At 28.6% G+C, this 16,564-nt stretch overlaps 5 protein-coding genes across 12 annotated transcripts; 4 read left to right on the top strand and 1 right to left on the bottom strand.

The window, feature by feature from the left end:
* The first annotated feature begins 395 nt into the window (after positions 1–395).
* LOC122529933 (protein O-glucosyltransferase 2-like) lies at positions 396–2,600 on the top strand. The gene is made up of 7 exons (XM_043656479.1): positions 396–679; positions 814–1,025; positions 1,098–1,309; positions 1,385–1,629; positions 1,719–1,956; positions 2,036–2,335; positions 2,432–2,600. Exons 1-7 carry the CDS (start codon positions 396–398, stop codon positions 2,549–2,551), a joined length of 1,611 nt encoding a protein of 536 aa, XP_043512414.1. The 3' UTR covers positions 2,552–2,600.
* Positions 2,601–3,733: 1,133 nt separating this feature from the next.
* On the bottom strand, positions 3,734–6,212 carry LOC122529929 (basic salivary proline-rich protein 2). The gene is made up of 6 exons (XM_043656473.1): positions 6,065–6,212; positions 5,777–5,853; positions 5,629–5,710; positions 5,339–5,549; positions 4,074–5,269; positions 3,734–3,956 (listed from the first exon to the last, which is right to left on the bottom strand). Exons 1-6 carry the CDS (start codon positions 6,122–6,124, stop codon positions 3,747–3,749), a joined length of 1,836 nt encoding a protein of 611 aa, XP_043512408.1. The 5' UTR covers positions 6,125–6,212; the 3' UTR covers positions 3,734–3,746.
* A 233-nt stretch (positions 6,213–6,445) lies between these two features.
* LOC122529930 (copper chaperone for superoxide dismutase) lies at positions 6,446–9,386 on the top strand. 4 transcript variants are annotated; one of them, XM_043656476.1, is made up of 7 exons: positions 6,446–6,568; positions 7,809–8,007; positions 8,082–8,271; positions 8,356–8,422; positions 8,533–8,714; positions 8,799–8,941; positions 9,204–9,386. In XM_043656476.1, the coding sequence occupies exons 2-7, from the start codon at positions 7,827–7,829 to the stop codon at positions 9,212–9,214; spliced, it is 774 nt and encodes a 257-aa protein (XP_043512411.1). In that variant the 5' UTR covers positions 6,446–6,568; positions 7,809–7,826; the 3' UTR covers positions 9,215–9,386. The 4 variants fall into 4 exon arrangements, with proteins under 4 accessions (XP_043512411.1, XP_043512412.1, XP_043512410.1 ...); XM_043656475.1 differs by lacking the exon at positions 6,446–6,568 and adding an exon at positions 7,553–7,729 and having other exon boundaries at positions 8,799–8,932; XM_043656474.1 differs by lacking the exon at positions 6,446–6,568 and adding an exon at positions 7,553–7,729.
* Positions 9,387–9,479: 93 nt separating this feature from the next.
* LOC122529927 (protein asteroid-like) lies at positions 9,480–12,938 on the top strand. 4 transcript variants are annotated; one of them, XM_043656468.1, is made up of 4 exons: positions 9,480–9,558; positions 9,720–9,861; positions 10,082–10,462; positions 10,621–12,938. In XM_043656468.1, exon 4 carries the CDS (start codon positions 10,648–10,650, stop codon positions 12,934–12,936), a length of 2,289 nt encoding a protein of 762 aa, XP_043512403.1. In that variant the 5' UTR covers positions 9,480–9,558; positions 9,720–9,861; positions 10,082–10,462; positions 10,621–10,647; the 3' UTR covers positions 12,937–12,938. The 4 variants fall into 4 exon arrangements, with proteins under 4 accessions (XP_043512403.1, XP_043512401.1, XP_043512404.1 ...); XM_043656466.1 differs by having other exon boundaries at positions 9,480–9,660; positions 9,743–9,861; XM_043656469.1 differs by lacking the exon at positions 10,082–10,462 and having other exon boundaries at positions 9,480–9,660; positions 9,743–9,861.
* Positions 12,939–13,676: 738 nt separating this feature from the next.
* On the top strand, positions 13,677–16,112 carry LOC122529928 (protein asteroid-like). 2 transcript variants are annotated; one of them, XM_043656471.1, is made up of 2 exons: positions 13,677–13,764; positions 13,854–16,112. In XM_043656471.1, exon 2 carries the CDS (start codon positions 13,889–13,891, stop codon positions 16,103–16,105), a length of 2,217 nt encoding a protein of 738 aa, XP_043512406.1. In that variant the 5' UTR covers positions 13,677–13,764; positions 13,854–13,888; the 3' UTR covers positions 16,106–16,112. The 2 variants fall into 2 exon arrangements, with proteins under 2 accessions (XP_043512406.1, XP_043512407.1); XM_043656472.1 differs by having other exon boundaries at positions 13,718–13,768.
* The last annotated feature ends 452 nt before the right edge of the window (positions 16,113–16,564 follow it).

The following is a 16,564-nucleotide window of genomic DNA, read 5'->3' as shown; positions in this document are numbered from 1 at the left end:
ACTGCGATATTATGCTAGAGATACATAAATCTTTACATGTTGAATGTCACGAAATTGACACTCATTTGACAGTGATTCAGAAATTCTTAAACAACGTTAATTTCATTTTTCCTTTTTTTTTTTAAATTAGCTCTTTCTTTTTATAAATCCATGTACGACACTCTCATAACTAGCCGAAAGAGTTATAATTTCGATCAACTTCAGATTTGTTACATTCCTTTTCGATTTCAAAGAACGCCGTTTTTACACATTCGAATGACCGAGTCGAATATATAATTCATTTCAAAATAAATACATATATTTTCACGGTATATTTTCTACTCGATGAACGCCTTTAACGTAAAAATGATCGAAGAATGATAAACGAAATAAACTTATTTTAGTTGAATTTTTTCATGAGTTTTAAACTTTTTTTTCTTTATGAATTAATTTTCGTTACACAAAAGGACGATATTTCCAACGTCTCTACAATGTATCAAGCATTTCTCATCTATCGGCAATTATTTTTGATAAAAATGATATTTCTGTTGATTTTATTGTTAGTTATTTTTCAAGAAATAAGGGATCATGAAATAAATCCATCGGAAACAATAATTTGGGGTCCAGGATTGAAACCAGATAAAATAACAATGCGGGCAAGATATATTTTTCTACAGCTTGTTGACTTACAAGGCAAAAAGTATGATTTTTATTGTGATTACATATACATAGATATCTATGGAGTTAAAAGTTTATATAAGTTTGAATTAAGTAAAATTTAATCATATTTTTTAAAATATATGTATATTTTTTTCCATTTATAAATTGTTTCAGTTTAACAAAGTCACCTGGAAAGGATACAGTAAATGTATATACATCAGGAATAACATCAATAGGATATTCATGTCATATATCAACACAAATTTTAGATTGTAAAGATGGAAGTTTTATTATCAGATATAAATTATATAATACATGCTACAATTTTGAATTATTAATAAAAATAAAACCCAGCAATTTGTCTATCTTGTCAGTAAAGTCGAAAGGTATTAAATTTATCTATTACATAAATTTCTTTGTTGTCTTGATAATACAAATAATTCAATGATCATTTTTAGGACCTATTTATGAAGAAGAATGTTACTGTCCAAATCTTTCTATTAATAGTTGGCTAGAGAATCTAGGATGTCCAAAGAGTTATAAGCAGATATATGACGATCTTGCTCCTTTCACAAATGTAGACTTTGACAAAATGCGCGAAAATATTGTTAGAACATATGATCGGCCAGGAAGCATTAGTTTATGTCATTATGTGATACAGTCTAACAAAGTAAATACTACTGCAGCTGGCAACCTTAAAATTCGCTTAAAACGAATATATTTAAATTAAATTAAATGAAATAAGATTTTTAGGGAGTGTCATGGTCGTTATGTAGGCTTTAAAATATTTATGGATTCTATTCTTCTGTCTGTTACTCGCAAAGTTTTACTGCCAGATATTGAATTCTTTGTAAATTTGGGAGATTGGCCGCTTGTTCCAAAAGAGAGTAAAAGTTATCCTATTTTTTCTTGGTGTGGCTCTTTTGATACGAAAGATATTGTTATACCTACTTATGATATCACAGAATCATCTTTAGAAGGAATGAGCAGGTAGAAATTTAATTAAATTTCTAGTGTTTATTTCATATGATAATATGTAGTTCTACTTGTTACAACACTTGTTATTACACATAATACAGGGTAATGTTAGATATGCTGTCTGTACAAGGTAATACAGATACATTATGGGAAGAAAAGATAGAAAAAATATTTTGGCGTGGTCGAGATTCCCGTAGAGAACGACTCGATTTAATTGATATTTCAAGGAAATATCCTGATTTGTTTAATGTTTCGATTACAAATTTTTTCTTTTTTAAAGATGAGATGGATAAATATGGTCCAGCACAAAGCTACGTATCTTTCTTTAACTTTTTTAAGGTAAGATAAACAAGCCTATTGACTGTATAATATAACTACAAATAACTAAAAATAACTAAAAGATAATAACGTTATGCAGTACAAATATCAATTAAATATAGATGGTACAGTAGCAGCATATCGATTTCCATATCTACTTGCTGGAAATGCCTTAGTATTCAAACAAGAATCAAAGTACTACGAATTTTTTTACAACAGTCTTGTACCTGGAAAACATTATATACCTATTAAAAGGGATTTGTCAAATCTTGTTGAAAAAATTATGTGGGCCAAAAAACATGATCAAGAAGCTCTACAAATTACAAGATCTGCTAGACAATTTGCAAGAGATAATTTATTACCACATAATATATTATGTTATCATGTAGTTTTGTTTCACGTAAGAAATTCCCGTAAAAATTGTATAGATTCAACTTCATTTATTTTTTACTTAAATATATATCATAGAATAACATGTTTTTTTTTTACACTTCAGGAATGGAGTAAACGCTTAAAGAGTAAAGTTAAAATGTTACATAACATGGAAGAAGTGCTGCAACCTGAACATTCTTGTGAATGTTACAACGACGATGAAAAACTTAGAGATGATCTATAATGTCAATTAGATTCTTGGTAATTCATTTTTGTACAAATAAATACATAAATAACATGTAAACTTCTATACATTTTTTGTAAATAATAAGTATACAAATTCTGTAAATAAAAGTATATAAAGTATATAAATAAGTTTTCTTTAATATTCAATAATAAGTATCATATCATTATTTTGTAGATGTTTCAATTTGAAAATATATTTTTTTACGAGATTCTTTTCTGGTTTTAATTATTCAAATTCATATTTTAATAATATATTACATAAGTAGAGAACAAAAAAGAAGTCCTGTAAAAATTTTATAATACAACATAATTTAAAAATTAATATACATAAAATATTACACTTTTTGTTATCAAGATGAGAACTTCTTTTATACATTTATGTAAAAGTCACAAGAACTCTTCGAGGGAAAGATAAAAATCGATATATAAATTCATAAATCTTTTAATGACAATCAAAAAAATATAAAATTAGATAAGTAAACAAAAATATTAACTCTAAAGCAAACGTATATATATTAAAAGATGTGTAAATAGCTATTGTACCATGTTTCATTTTGATGTAACAGATATGTTTATGCTATATTATGTTCACCAAAATTATCAAACTACGCACATTGCAAAATGCGGTATAAGCATGTGTGTATTTTAAAATTAAATAATAAAGATTTATAATCGAAAACGCATGAAGTAATATTATATAAATATCATCATATATTTAAATACGAAATACAAATATAGGAAACTAAAAGACATTACATAAAAAGATTTATAGTAATATTTTCATGAACGAAATATTCTTTATAACGAATAATGTTGTTCTCGATAAAATGAAATTTTCAAAATATCTTTGAAATCTGTTGAACACATTAAAATACGTATACAATTTGCAATATCTATAAATCCTTTTTTGTATTGAAGTATATTTGAAAATGTTAAATCGTATATCTCATTTGAAAAAACTAAAATTGTTCAGAAAATTTCGAATTACGATCGTAATGAAATTTTAGCAGCACCTTTCCTTAGTAATATATATATATATATTTTTTTTTTCTATTATTTGTTTCATTACATAACACTGGACGATATGCTATTAAGAATTAAATTAAAGTTTTATATGCCATTTGTTCTGAGTTTGTAGTTAAATCATTTTTATATTAGACTGAATATCATATGAATTTACATTAATATATACTCTATTGTGGAGGTGGTTGATATCCGTAACCACCATACTGATTTGGTGGAGGAGGTCCTTGAGGTCCAGGAGGAGGAGGCATATGACCACCAGGTGGTCGCGGTGGATATTGAGGATATCCTTGTCCTGCTGGCGGTGGAGGATAACTTTGAGGAGGATACTGTGGATGTCCATAATGTTGACCACCTTGAGGTGGATGAGGAGTATATACCTAAAATTTATATATTTCTATTAAATATGATTTGTATTATATTAAATTTTATATATATTTTATTATGTAAAATTTACACTAACAAAAAATGTTTGATATTTTTCAATCATTAAATACCTGTGGTTGTCCACCTGGTGTTGGTGGTACATATGTTTGCGTGGTAGCTGGGCCATACCCAGGCTGAGGTTGTGGACCTGGAGGCGGAGCAGGACCTTGTGGAGGTCCTGAAGGTGGTTGAAATCCACTTGGAGCAGGACTTTGAGATTGTTGCTGTTGAGACTGTGGCGGTGTCTGAGATTGTTGTTGAGATTGTTGAGGTTGATGCGGAGATTGATGCGCTGGAGGTTGATGAGTTGATTGATGAGATGATTGATGAGGTGGTTGATGAGGAGCATGAGGAGGTTGATGTGGAGACTGATGCGGCGGTTGATGTGGCGGATGCGATGATGGATGAGGTGCTTGATGCACGGGATATCCGGACGGAGCAGGTCCTGGCGGAGCATAATTTCCACCTTGTGAAGTAGGTGGTGGAGCGCTATTTGGCGGATAAGTTTGAGTGGAAGCAGATGGTGTACTTGTTGGTTGGCTACTCTGAGCGTAAGTATTTACTCCACTTGCAGAAGCAGTACTGAACGGTGGAGATGTAGAAACTGGACCGTATTGTGTTGCACCAGGACCGGGACTTGGCTGATTACCATAATTTGGTTGAGGGCCAGTGCTTTGTTGAGATCCTGGCTGAGGAGGCTGAGCACTAGAAGTAGGAGGAGCCGGATAATTTTGCGGTGGAACATTATTTGCGTATGCTTGCGACGAAGGAGGAGGATAATTTCCGGGTTGACCACCCCCGTACGCATTTTGAGGTGGAGCTTGAGATGGTGGCTGTTGATAATTTGGTTGTGGACTAGGACTACCGTATTGACCAGGTTGTTGCTGTTGTCCGCTTGATGCAAAATTTTGTTGAGAAGGATTAGAAGGAGGATAGCCTTGCTGATTCGGTGGTGGTGGACCATATCCTGTAGGAGGCTGAGTTGTCCCTGGTGGTGGATATCCACCTGGTTGAGGTCCGTAACTATTCACAGTAGTTGGAGGACCATAATTCGGTTGGGTCGATGTGCTGTATCCCTGTTGTTGAGAGGTATTCGGTGGTCCATATTGATTTGGTTGACCTGGAGTATACGCAGCTCCCTGTGGTCCTTGATAATTGGTGCCAGGATTTTGATTGGTATATTGTGTAGGATAACTTTGTTGAGACGGTTGTTGAGGGTAACCTTGAGGTCCTCTATATTGCTGTGGTCCAGGTGCAGTGGGTGGTCCTTTAAAATAATAATGTATTAAAGAGATAATGTTAATTTCTAAAAATTTCAAGTTGAAACATAACGTACTATTTATAGCAGGTCCTTGTCCAGGCATAACTGGACCACGGTATCCACCTTGTGTCATTGGTTGCCCTTGACTAAAATTTGACATTGGTAAAGTTGGTTGAGTATTTGGAGACATATCACCTCCAGGTCCACTTGATCCTGTAGGAGCATTAGGAAGGCCTTGTGGATTCATCATACCATGTTGGGGACCATTAGGAATTCCTTGTGGAGGCTTATTAAAGTAATAAAAATAATATTAATGCACTTTCAACTTAAATATTATATGTTAATATATTTCAAATATTCCTTACTGGTAGTAATGCTTGTATATTTTGATTTGCATCAGCAATGGATGCTAAATATACCAAATTGCGATGTAACATCTGTTGATATCTAAAAAAATCATATTGTAACATTGAATATCATCACACTGATACAATACTGAAAATGATTACTTACTGTATACATTCTTGAGGTTTTCCTTTATTTTGATATTCTTGTATTGTCTGTATAAGCTGACTGTTTTCATCAAGCATCTATATTAACAAATTATACACATAATTAATATCACATAAATAGTACGTAATTATGAAATAATCACGTTCTTTTTGTTTAACATTCTTTTTATAATTCTCTTTTTAAATAAATTATTACTTCTCTTAAATGTAATAAAATTACGTAACAAAAAGAATGACATTTCAAGAAAACTAATATAACACGATATTAATAATTATACATATTTATTACCTTCTGTATTTGAGCAGGATTCGGTGGTGGTCTGCCGCGTTGAGCAAAGGTCACGGACATGCTTTTAAAGAACGTATCAGTCGTTAAAAAATCACGATTAGATGCAACTTATAGCTTTGCTTCTACTTTTGTTCACTTAATCTGTCAGTTGATAGTTTCCTCTTCTGTATCGCTTGAATGTTCATTTGAAACCTTAAGATCTTGCTACAGTATTGGTTGCCCACATTGTCGAATATCTTTAACATTTAAAAAAAGCTATTACCTCCGGCCTCGTAGTTCTATCTCGAATTAATAGCGGAAGTTCACAATATCATCTTGTCACGATGAAGAATCTTACCGAAGAAAAATCCTAAATATAGCGAATCGCTGCTAGCAATCGCTTTGCAAAATTTCTAGTTTTACAAATAAGATATGGTGGCTGTCCATTTCTAAAATAGAAAGCTTGGGAGAAGAGCGTACCGTGTGGCAAATGCGCGAACTATCGTGACAAATACTCATGGTGGTGTGTGTAAAAACTCAAAATCCGTCACTTACTGGCTTGGATCCTCGTATTAATGAAAACCTTGTTTAAGCAACAAATTTATACGAGATCGTCGAAATATTTTATATTCGTGCTTATTAATCGATAAAAATAAATAGAAATGACGAAATTGATAGTTAGAAACTTTTATTTTTGATCAAATGATAGAAACTTATATGTCCATTATTTTTACGCATAAGTTAAGAAATATTCTTAATTTAAAGCTCGTAATTCATTTCAATTTTTTCATAAAATATATAATTAAAGCTTCCGCGTGGAAAAATAAAAATTTTACTGCAGAGTGTACGAAGTATAACAGAATATAGTTCACGTAACGTAGTACTATCAGCTATAGAGTGCAAAAAATGAATCAAAAATATAAAATAGAATTTTTTTATTTTCAAGAAAACAGAGTTCGAATACACCCAGTTAAAAATTGGAACATACATATTAATATATTATAAATTTTCAAATTTAAGCGCCTTAAGAAAAAATTTTATGCTATATTTTTTCGACTTAATTTAACATAGAAAATAATCTCTTGTCAATCATTTACTCCTATTCAACCCAGAATTACCTAAGTCTAAGTATATTTAAAACTCGATTTCGTCGAAAATTAAATTTTATGCGAAAAGATTTTATTCTATATTTCCGATTTATTTTTGTACGTAGAATCATTCCCTAGTCCACATTATATAAAACACTATATTTTTGCACATGCGTGATGTTGATTAATTAAAAAATAATAATCTATGAAAAAGAAATTAATAATATATATGAAAATTATATTTAAATTTGAATGCAGAAAAAATTTTATTTATTTGCAAAAAACAATTTGAGGTGTTATCTTTTATCATTTCGGCATTTATATCATAGTAGTATAATTTTTTTTTCTTTTATTTTTATACATAATTTCGTTAAAACCCATTTAAAATATTTCACAAAATTACGTTATATCTGTACTATTTATTTTTGAATACTTATTTATAAAAGCGCCAAGCAATCTTATTGTATTATGAAAAACATAACCTCAAATCAATCAAGATACATTTATCTTATTTCGTAATATTCAAAAACGAAATTGCCGAACTTTACTTAACATAATAAATAGCGTAAGGACAGCACGCAAAATGACTATGGCGAAGGTAAATAATAACAATAAATGGAAAATAAATACTAGAAAATAAATACAATTATAGTAATACATATTTCTTGTAATTTCAGATTGAATTTGCAGTAGACATGACTTGTCAAAAATGCACTGATTCTGTGCGGAACGTTTTAACTGGTGTAAATGGAATTAAAAATATCGATATATCGTTAGAAAAAGGAATTGTCATAGTTGAAACAAATTTGCCATATTCGATAATTCAAGAAAAAATTGAACAGTCTGGAAAGAAAGCTGTTTTAAAGGGATATGGAGGTATATAACGCATAATAATGCAGTGTATTATATTAATATAATCTTTTGAAATTGCATAATTTCTTATGTTACAGATAATTCTAGTGCAGTTGCAATATTAGGAGGAAATTCAGGATATACTGTAGATAATAGAATAATGGGTGTAATAAGATTTGCAGAAACTCCTGATGGATGTCTTATAGATGGAACAGTTGATGGCTTAACACCTGGTGAACATGGCATACATATTCACGAATGTGGTGACATTTCTCAAGGTTGTGATAGGTAAGCATTTTAAGTTCTTATTTTTTGTTTCTTCTATTTTCGCTTTCCATTTAAAATATCATTGTATTAATATCATACTTTTAGCGTTGGAAAACATTTCAATCCGAATAACACATTACATGGTGGACCTGAAGATGATATATCTAGACGGGTAAATATTGAAATTTATGTTAATATTATATAAAAATTTTGAGCTTAATAATGTAATATAATTATAACTAATGGTAAATTATTTTTAAATCAAAAAAAATGTTACTGCAGCATGTTGGAGATTTGGGAAATATAGTTGTCAATAATTCTGGTAGAGCTACTTTCAGAATGATAGATAAACTTGTAAAAATTCCTGATGTTATTGGAAGATCTTTAATTATAACAGAAAAATCAGATGATTTGGGAAGAGGTATCAATCCAGAATCTAAAATAAATGGCAATAGTGGAAATAGGTAAATGTTGCAATTTACATTCGTAATATTTTTACATAGTATATAACTATAATTTATTATATTGAACATTCATATATGTTTCAGATTGGCCTGTGGTATTATTGCTCGTTCATCTGTTTTATTTCAAAATACAAAAAGAATCTGTGCTTGCGATGGACTTACATTATGGGATGAAAGAGATAAAGCACTTAAAAATAAAAATGATTATTCTGGAGCAAATAATAATTGTATAGTATTCTAAATTTTTTAGTAACTTTTTAGTAATTACATAATAAAACTATCAAAATGTAGTTTGGATTTCAAATCTCTCTTTGTACAGTATTTTTTTGCATATGTATATATTTTACGTTTACTTAATATTTATTTAGATTAAATAATTTAATAATTGTCCATAGATAATTATAATTTTTAATTTTGTCTGTAACTTATTATACATGTTATTTAATTATTCAAACTTTTAATAAAAATTATTGTTTTTGTCTTTTTCAGCAAAATTATGAATAACATACAAAGAGCTTACAAACTCTTTAGTTTTTACAAACCATTCCAGTAAAGCGTTTATATATGTAATAAATAAAGCATAAATTGTGTTATACTTTCTGTAATATATAAAATTTACATTGGGTTTTAATGTAAATATTTTCCATAAAATAAATGACTATATTTTGAATGTACATAAAGGAAATATGTCATATATTTTTCGTGATAAAATGCGTAGATAAGATAATATTGTATAACCACTTACGCGTAACTGGTGATTAATCATTAGTCATCACCAATTACAAGTCGTAGAAGTGTAAATTCTTTGATTAAGAATATTCAATCTCAACTTTATTTGTGTATGGTAAAAGTTGAAAATCGAATATACATAACAAAATTAACAAAATTTAATAAAACCATATTCATAAAAAATACAAGTATTCTTTTGTTATAACCTATGTTACTGGTGTGTATAAAAAAATTAAATCTTTCACATAAAATAATTTTTAATATATAATATAATAGAGTAATACATCGACATTTCTCAGCATCGGGAAGAGAATGATTTTACATACAAAAATAAGTTGAAAAGAAACAGTAAAATTTTTCGTGATTCGTGTCTTTAGAACTGGTATACTAAGGAAAGACTTAATGCTAGCCGCTAGAGGTATGTAGTGACTATGTTGATAATTATTCTCAATCATAGTACTACAAATTTAAATAATAACTCCGTATTTAATTTATATAAAAATACTATAATTGTAACAAAATATATAATTACTAATGAATGATAAATAACAAATATCAAATGACGAAAATTAAATAACGAATGAAGAATTTCTACTATGATTACAATATATAAAAAGTTGAATTTTTTTTTTCAATAGATCGAAGGATTTCCTTCTCGCACACTGTTGCTTTCCTTGTCTAGCGTCAATTAAATAAGGAGAACACTAGCATGCGACAAGGACAGACATATTGGCGCGGTAGACAAGGAAGGCAACAGCGTGCAATAAGGACAGACATATACGCGTGGTAGACAAGGAGAGCAACAGCGTGCAACAAGGACAGACATATCCACGTGGTAGACAAAAAGGGCAAAAGCGTGCGATAAAACAATATAAATTAGTTCCGGCACTTATCCTAGGAGTGATTCACATTGCATGTTTAATAGGAGATTATTTTACGTGTGAAAATGTAGATTGAAATTTTTATCGTAAAATGCATCGTTTTTAAGAAAATCGAGTGAAAATTTAAAAATTTATCAGGTACGCGAAATTTTTAACGAAATATATTCCAAGTCTATTTCCTTGAACATGAAGCTTTAAATGAAAAAACTTTATTCTACATTTTTTACTTATATTTTCATTTATTTAATCTCTTTTTCCTCGCGTGTAGTATGTTTAATTTATGACATTGAATTTAGGAAAAAATATAAGCAAGAAGATTCATAATGGGAATTCCTGGATTAACTACTTTCGTGAACAATCATTCAGACATCTATTTAGAATATTATGAATTGCACAATACATATTTAGTAATTGATGGAAACAATGTTTGTTATTCAATATATAATTCATATACGAAGAGTAATTGTGCATTTGGTGGTGATTATGATAATTATGCGCAATGTGTGACAAAGTTCTTCGATGATTTATTAAAGTGTAATGTAACTCCTTTGGTTATACTTGATGGTGGTACAGAAGATAAAAAATTGAGAACTATTATACAAAGGACTAGAGAAAGAATTAATGCTGCATGCTCGTTTTGTCCACTTAGTCAAGAGAATGCTAAATCTATTCCTTTGTTATTAAAGGAAATATTCAGAGATGTAATGAGAGAAAAAAATATTCGACATGTACAATGTCTGTTTGAAGCTGACAATGATATAGCGTCAGTAGCAAAAATCCTGAATTGCCCAGTGCTTAGCTATGATTCAGATTTTTATATATATGGAGCTTTGTTTATACCATTTAATTCATTAGATACTAATGTAAAGAAAAATCCAAATGGAAATGGTTATATGAAATGTTGTAAAATTTATAAAGTTGAGAACTTGCTCAAATCTTTCAAAGGATTAAATCAAACAATGTTGCCATTGGCTGCAGTATTATTAGGTAATGACTATGTGAAATATAAAATATTCAAGAATTTTTTTCGTCACTTGAAACTAAGAGGTGCATCAAACAAGAAGCGTAATCATCGACAATGTTGTATAGAAAGAACTTTGATCTGGTTGAGTAAGCACACTTTGAACAATGCTATCACAGAAGTTTTAAGTAGGTTAATTAAGCCTATACGACTGAAAATATTAGATTTAATAGAAGTCAATATAAATAGTTATCTAAACATATCTACTGAGATACTTATACCTCTAGGTTTTCCAACAACTCGTGTAAATATAAATCATTTGAATAGAAATTTCAAATTTAATGGAGACATCAATACATTGGCATACATTGAAGAAGGTTGCAAAGAAGAAAGTAGTGAAAAGGAAGAAGAAGATGATGAAATAGAAATAACAGATATATTTGATGAGTTCAAATCAATGTCTAAAAATGCAGCTGTTATTAATTTACCTCTGTGGTTTAAAAATGAAATTCTTATGAGTGAATATCCATCATATTTTATGGATTTAATAGTACGATGTTCATATATTTGCCCTGTACAAGTAGAAGATTGCAGTTATCCCTCCAGCGTTATGGCAAGTTTAAAAATTCTTAGTGTAATATTTGGAATTTTAAAATCACCAATAGACGATAAATGTTATATGAAATATCTGGTAAGAAATGAAAACAGAAAAATGAAGTGGTGTACATTAGAGGTTACAAAGATTATGAATATGTGTGAACTTCCTTCTTTATTCAATCTTAAAGAAATCCCATTACCTATTCGTAGCAAGATTTTAAATAACACTTTGGGAATTACAAATATGGATTGTATAAATGAACTACCACCAGAATGGATGTTGTATGTTGGATGCATCAAATATTGGATGTATCAACAGGAATATTCTACATTTCATAAATATTATTTGTATTCTATATTTATTTCCATGTTATTTAACATAATAGATTCCAAAATTGGAAAATATAGAAATATGCATATCTTTCAGAACAAGTATTGTCAAATAATCGAAACTATAAAGCAGGAGAGGAAAAACGACAATTATAACTCTTATACAATGGATAGTACAATCATTGAAGCCTACAATGAAATTGACCATCATGATTGTGTATTAGCAGCACCGTTTTTTATTTCTCATTTTAAAATAAACAAAGAATTATATACAAACCCAAAAATATTTAGTAGATATACTGTACATGTTTTTGCAGAATTTCAAAGTTGTGTGAGACATGCCATGCATTTGAATGCACTTTTAAGATATCCTTATCCACACATCAAAATTGCAAATTTATTTAATGGTACTCTGTTGTATAATCTGAGCAATAATTTTAAAACACGCCGTAATATTGAACAATATATAAATACTATTCTTCAAACATCTCCAAGCCTGTTAAGATTATTTCATATATTTTTATTAAAAATTAAACCAATGTTTTCACATGTGCTTCAAGATGAAATCAATCCTCATAGAAAACATAAAAAGAGACGTAAACGTTCAAAGTCTAACAAAAATAATTCAGCTACGAGTGATTCTGAATATTTTAGTGCCGATGATAATCTACATGATCCACATTATGATTCAAATAATCGTTTCTCTATACTTAACCTTGTATAAAACTTGCATTTATTCAATATTATAGTAAAATATGTATATATATGTTACAAATAGTTTTTAGATTTATATAATAGATAGGATCAGGTAAAAGTTCGATCAAGTAAATGATATAAGTGAAGTACATTCGTATAGTGCATTTATATTGTATTCTGTTTGTAAACATAAGTTACTCCTAAGATATCAAGTCCTTAGAAGGACAAGATCAGAAATATATTGTGTCCAAATATTTTTGTGAATCAAAAGTGCGACATGACACCACTTTAATTATTGGAACAAGGAATAGGAAGGCATATGAAAGCTTATATCTCATGGGTTACAATGATAGTCCAAATTTCCGTAAATTCACAAAAGAAATATGCTTTCGACTAAGATATTACATACTTTACTAGGTCCTAATGAAACTGTAAATATGACATTGTCCAATAGCTAAAGTAGAATTCATATATCTGTTTTATTGGATTAAAAAGAATTTTTTTTTTAAATAAAAATGATTAGAAAGATATTTATAAATAATTAAAAAATTATATGAAAAATATGGATTACAAAATGTGGACTACATTTCACGAAAACATAACTGCGAAAGATCGAAAGACAAGATGACAGAACCATTCTATTTATATTATATTTTCAGTTATTATGTTTATTATCATATAACATGTATGTTATGTATATGAAAATTTAAATATCAAGGTGAGACAGGCACTTTAATCGTTAGTGGAAATTGTTAGATGAAATTGAATTAGTGAACAACACAATACTGATATTTGCTGATACATAAAGTTTTATTTAATTTATTGAAAATACTGATTAAAGTTTTGTTATATATTTGTTAGTATTATTCTTTTAATATTCTTTTAATATAATATACCCGTGTATATTGTTAACAAATAAGTATCATTTTATTTTATATTTCACAGTTACATTGTGACATAAAACTTGGATAAAGAAAATAATGGGAATTCCAGGATTAACCACTTATATAAACGAAGGTGAAAAATATTTAGAAGATTACAAATTACATGATACATATTTACTAATTGATGGACGCAATGTTTCTCATTTATTATATAGTAAATGTACAAATGAAAACTGGGCATTTGGTGGTGATTATGATGTTTATGCACAATGCGTATCAGATTTTTTTGATGAATTGTTTAAGTGTAATGTAACACCCTTAGTTTTTATTGATGATGGTATTGAAAATAAGAAGCTTCACGTTCGTATGAGAAAAATAAGAGAAAGAATGGATGCATTGTTAGTTGCTCCATTTAAACCAAACATTGATCATCGTAAAATTTTTCCTTTGCTAAAAGACCAAATTTTTTTTCGTATAATAAAAGAAAAAAATATTCGACATATGCAGTGTCTATTAGAAGTATATAACGATATAGCTGTAATAGCGAAGCTCTTGAATTGTCCAATACTCAGCTGTCAGTCAGATTTTTATATGTTTGGATGTTTATATATACCATTTCATACATTCGATACTGTTATAGTTAAAAATCCATATGGAAATGGTTACATGAAACCTTGTAAAATATATAAAATTGAGAATTTGTTCAAATGTTTTGAAGGATTAAATGAAACAAAGTTGGTATTAGCATCAATACTGTTAGACGATGAAGATTTTGAATCTGGTACATTCAGGAACTTTTTTCGTTACTTAAAGCTAAAAACATCAGATAAAAGTTGTAATTACCGGCGATATTGCATAGACAAAGTACTGTCGTGGTTGGGTAAATATAATTTGAATACTCTTATTACTGCAATTTTATGTAGAATACCTGTATCTATGCGAGAAAAAATATTAATTTTAATAGAGATGAGTGTAAATGGCTCTATGACTGAATTTGCCGATATACTTATGTCTCTAGGTTTCTCAAAAGATTATATTACTCATTTAAATACCTTTTATTTAAATAGAAATTTTAAATACACTGCAGATATCAATACAATGAGCTATGTTGAAGAATTTCGCGGAGGAGAAAGTGATAGAATAAATAATAGAATAAATGAAGATAATTATGATTATGATTATGATTATGATTATGATTATGATTATGATTATGATGATGATGATGATGATGATGATTATGATGATGATCCTAATATAGCATATTTATTTAGTGAATATGAATTACTGTCTAAACATGCAGCTATTACTAATTTGCCTACATGGTTTGTAGATGAATATCGTATGGGAAAATATCCAACGTTTATCGTTGATTTAGCACTTCGACGTTTATATTTTTGTCCCATACAAATGGAAAACTATTATTATACCACCAGTGCTATAAAAGGTTTCAAAATCCTTAGTGTTATAATTGGAATTCTAAAAATAACAGTAAAGAACAATCTGCAACATGTAATATGTGTAATGAGAAATCAAAATAACAATGTTGCTTCTTATAAGTTACAAAGTGCGAATATTACGAATATGTGCAAACTTCCTTCTCTATTTCAGCTTAATCAAATTCCATTATGTTTTCAACTAGAGATTATAAATAATACTTTGGGAATTAGAGATACAGATTGTATAAATGAACTACCACCAGAATGGAGATTGTATGTTGGATGCATCGTCTATTGGATACATCAACAAGGATCTCCTGCATCCAATAAATGTTATTTGTATTCTATACTTCTTTCTATGTTATTTAACATAATAGATTCCAGAATTGGAAAATACAGAAGTTTGAACATTTTTCGGGATAAATATTGTTACATAAGTGAAATTTTGCAGCAGATAAGGAAAAAGAACAATAGTTTACATTATACAATGGATGATACGTTCATGGAGGCCTATAATAAAATTGACTATAACGATTGTGTATTAGCAGCACCATTTTTTGTTTATCATTTTCAAGTACAGAGAGAATTAATTAGAAATCCAAATATCTACGACAGAAATATTGTACATACATTTGCAGAATTCCAAAGTTGTTTGAAATTTTCTTTGTATTTAAATTTACTTTTGGGATATCCTTATCCACAAACTAAAGTCGAACATTTTTTTAATGGTACTCTATTGTATAATTTGAGTAATTATTTTAAAAGATACCATAATATTGAAGAACATATAAATTTCACTTTTCAAGGATGTCCAAGTTTGTTAAAAGTCTTTAATATATTTTTATCAAAAATTAAACCAATGTTTCCACCGATGTAAAAAGACAAAAAACATAAATAAATAATTAAATAATTGAAAATAATTTTGAATATTTTACAGTGACAATGATTTAAATCGAGCATATTATAATTGAAATAATCGTTTCTTTATACCTATTTGATTGTATAATATTTACGTGGTATATGTACTGGTATTCATGCTGGTGATACTGTGATATATGTATAAAGAAATGTTTTGAAAAATAAATCGATTTTTATAATATAAGTTTAAAAAGTGAAGTATTAATTTTTATAATATGTGTAAAATGAAATATTTTTATAAAATTGATCAATATATTTTTTCAATATATATATAAAGACATAAAATAAATATAAAATATAATAAAATTATAATTTATATTCATTGTATGTAATAAATAGTCTCATTTTAGTAAATTTATGTAAAATTCATTTACTCAAAATTTGTTATTTTCTTTCCATCTTAAAGCATATATAAAAT

Source organism: Frieseomelitta varia, unplaced genomic scaffold, assembly GCF_011392965.1.
Source record: "Frieseomelitta varia isolate USP_RPSP 00005682 unplaced genomic scaffold, Fvar_1.2 scaffold_315, whole genome shotgun sequence".
Taxonomy (NCBI): domain Eukaryota; kingdom Metazoa; phylum Arthropoda; class Insecta; order Hymenoptera; family Apidae; genus Frieseomelitta; species Frieseomelitta varia.
This window is presented reverse-complemented; position numbering and strand designations above follow the sequence as displayed.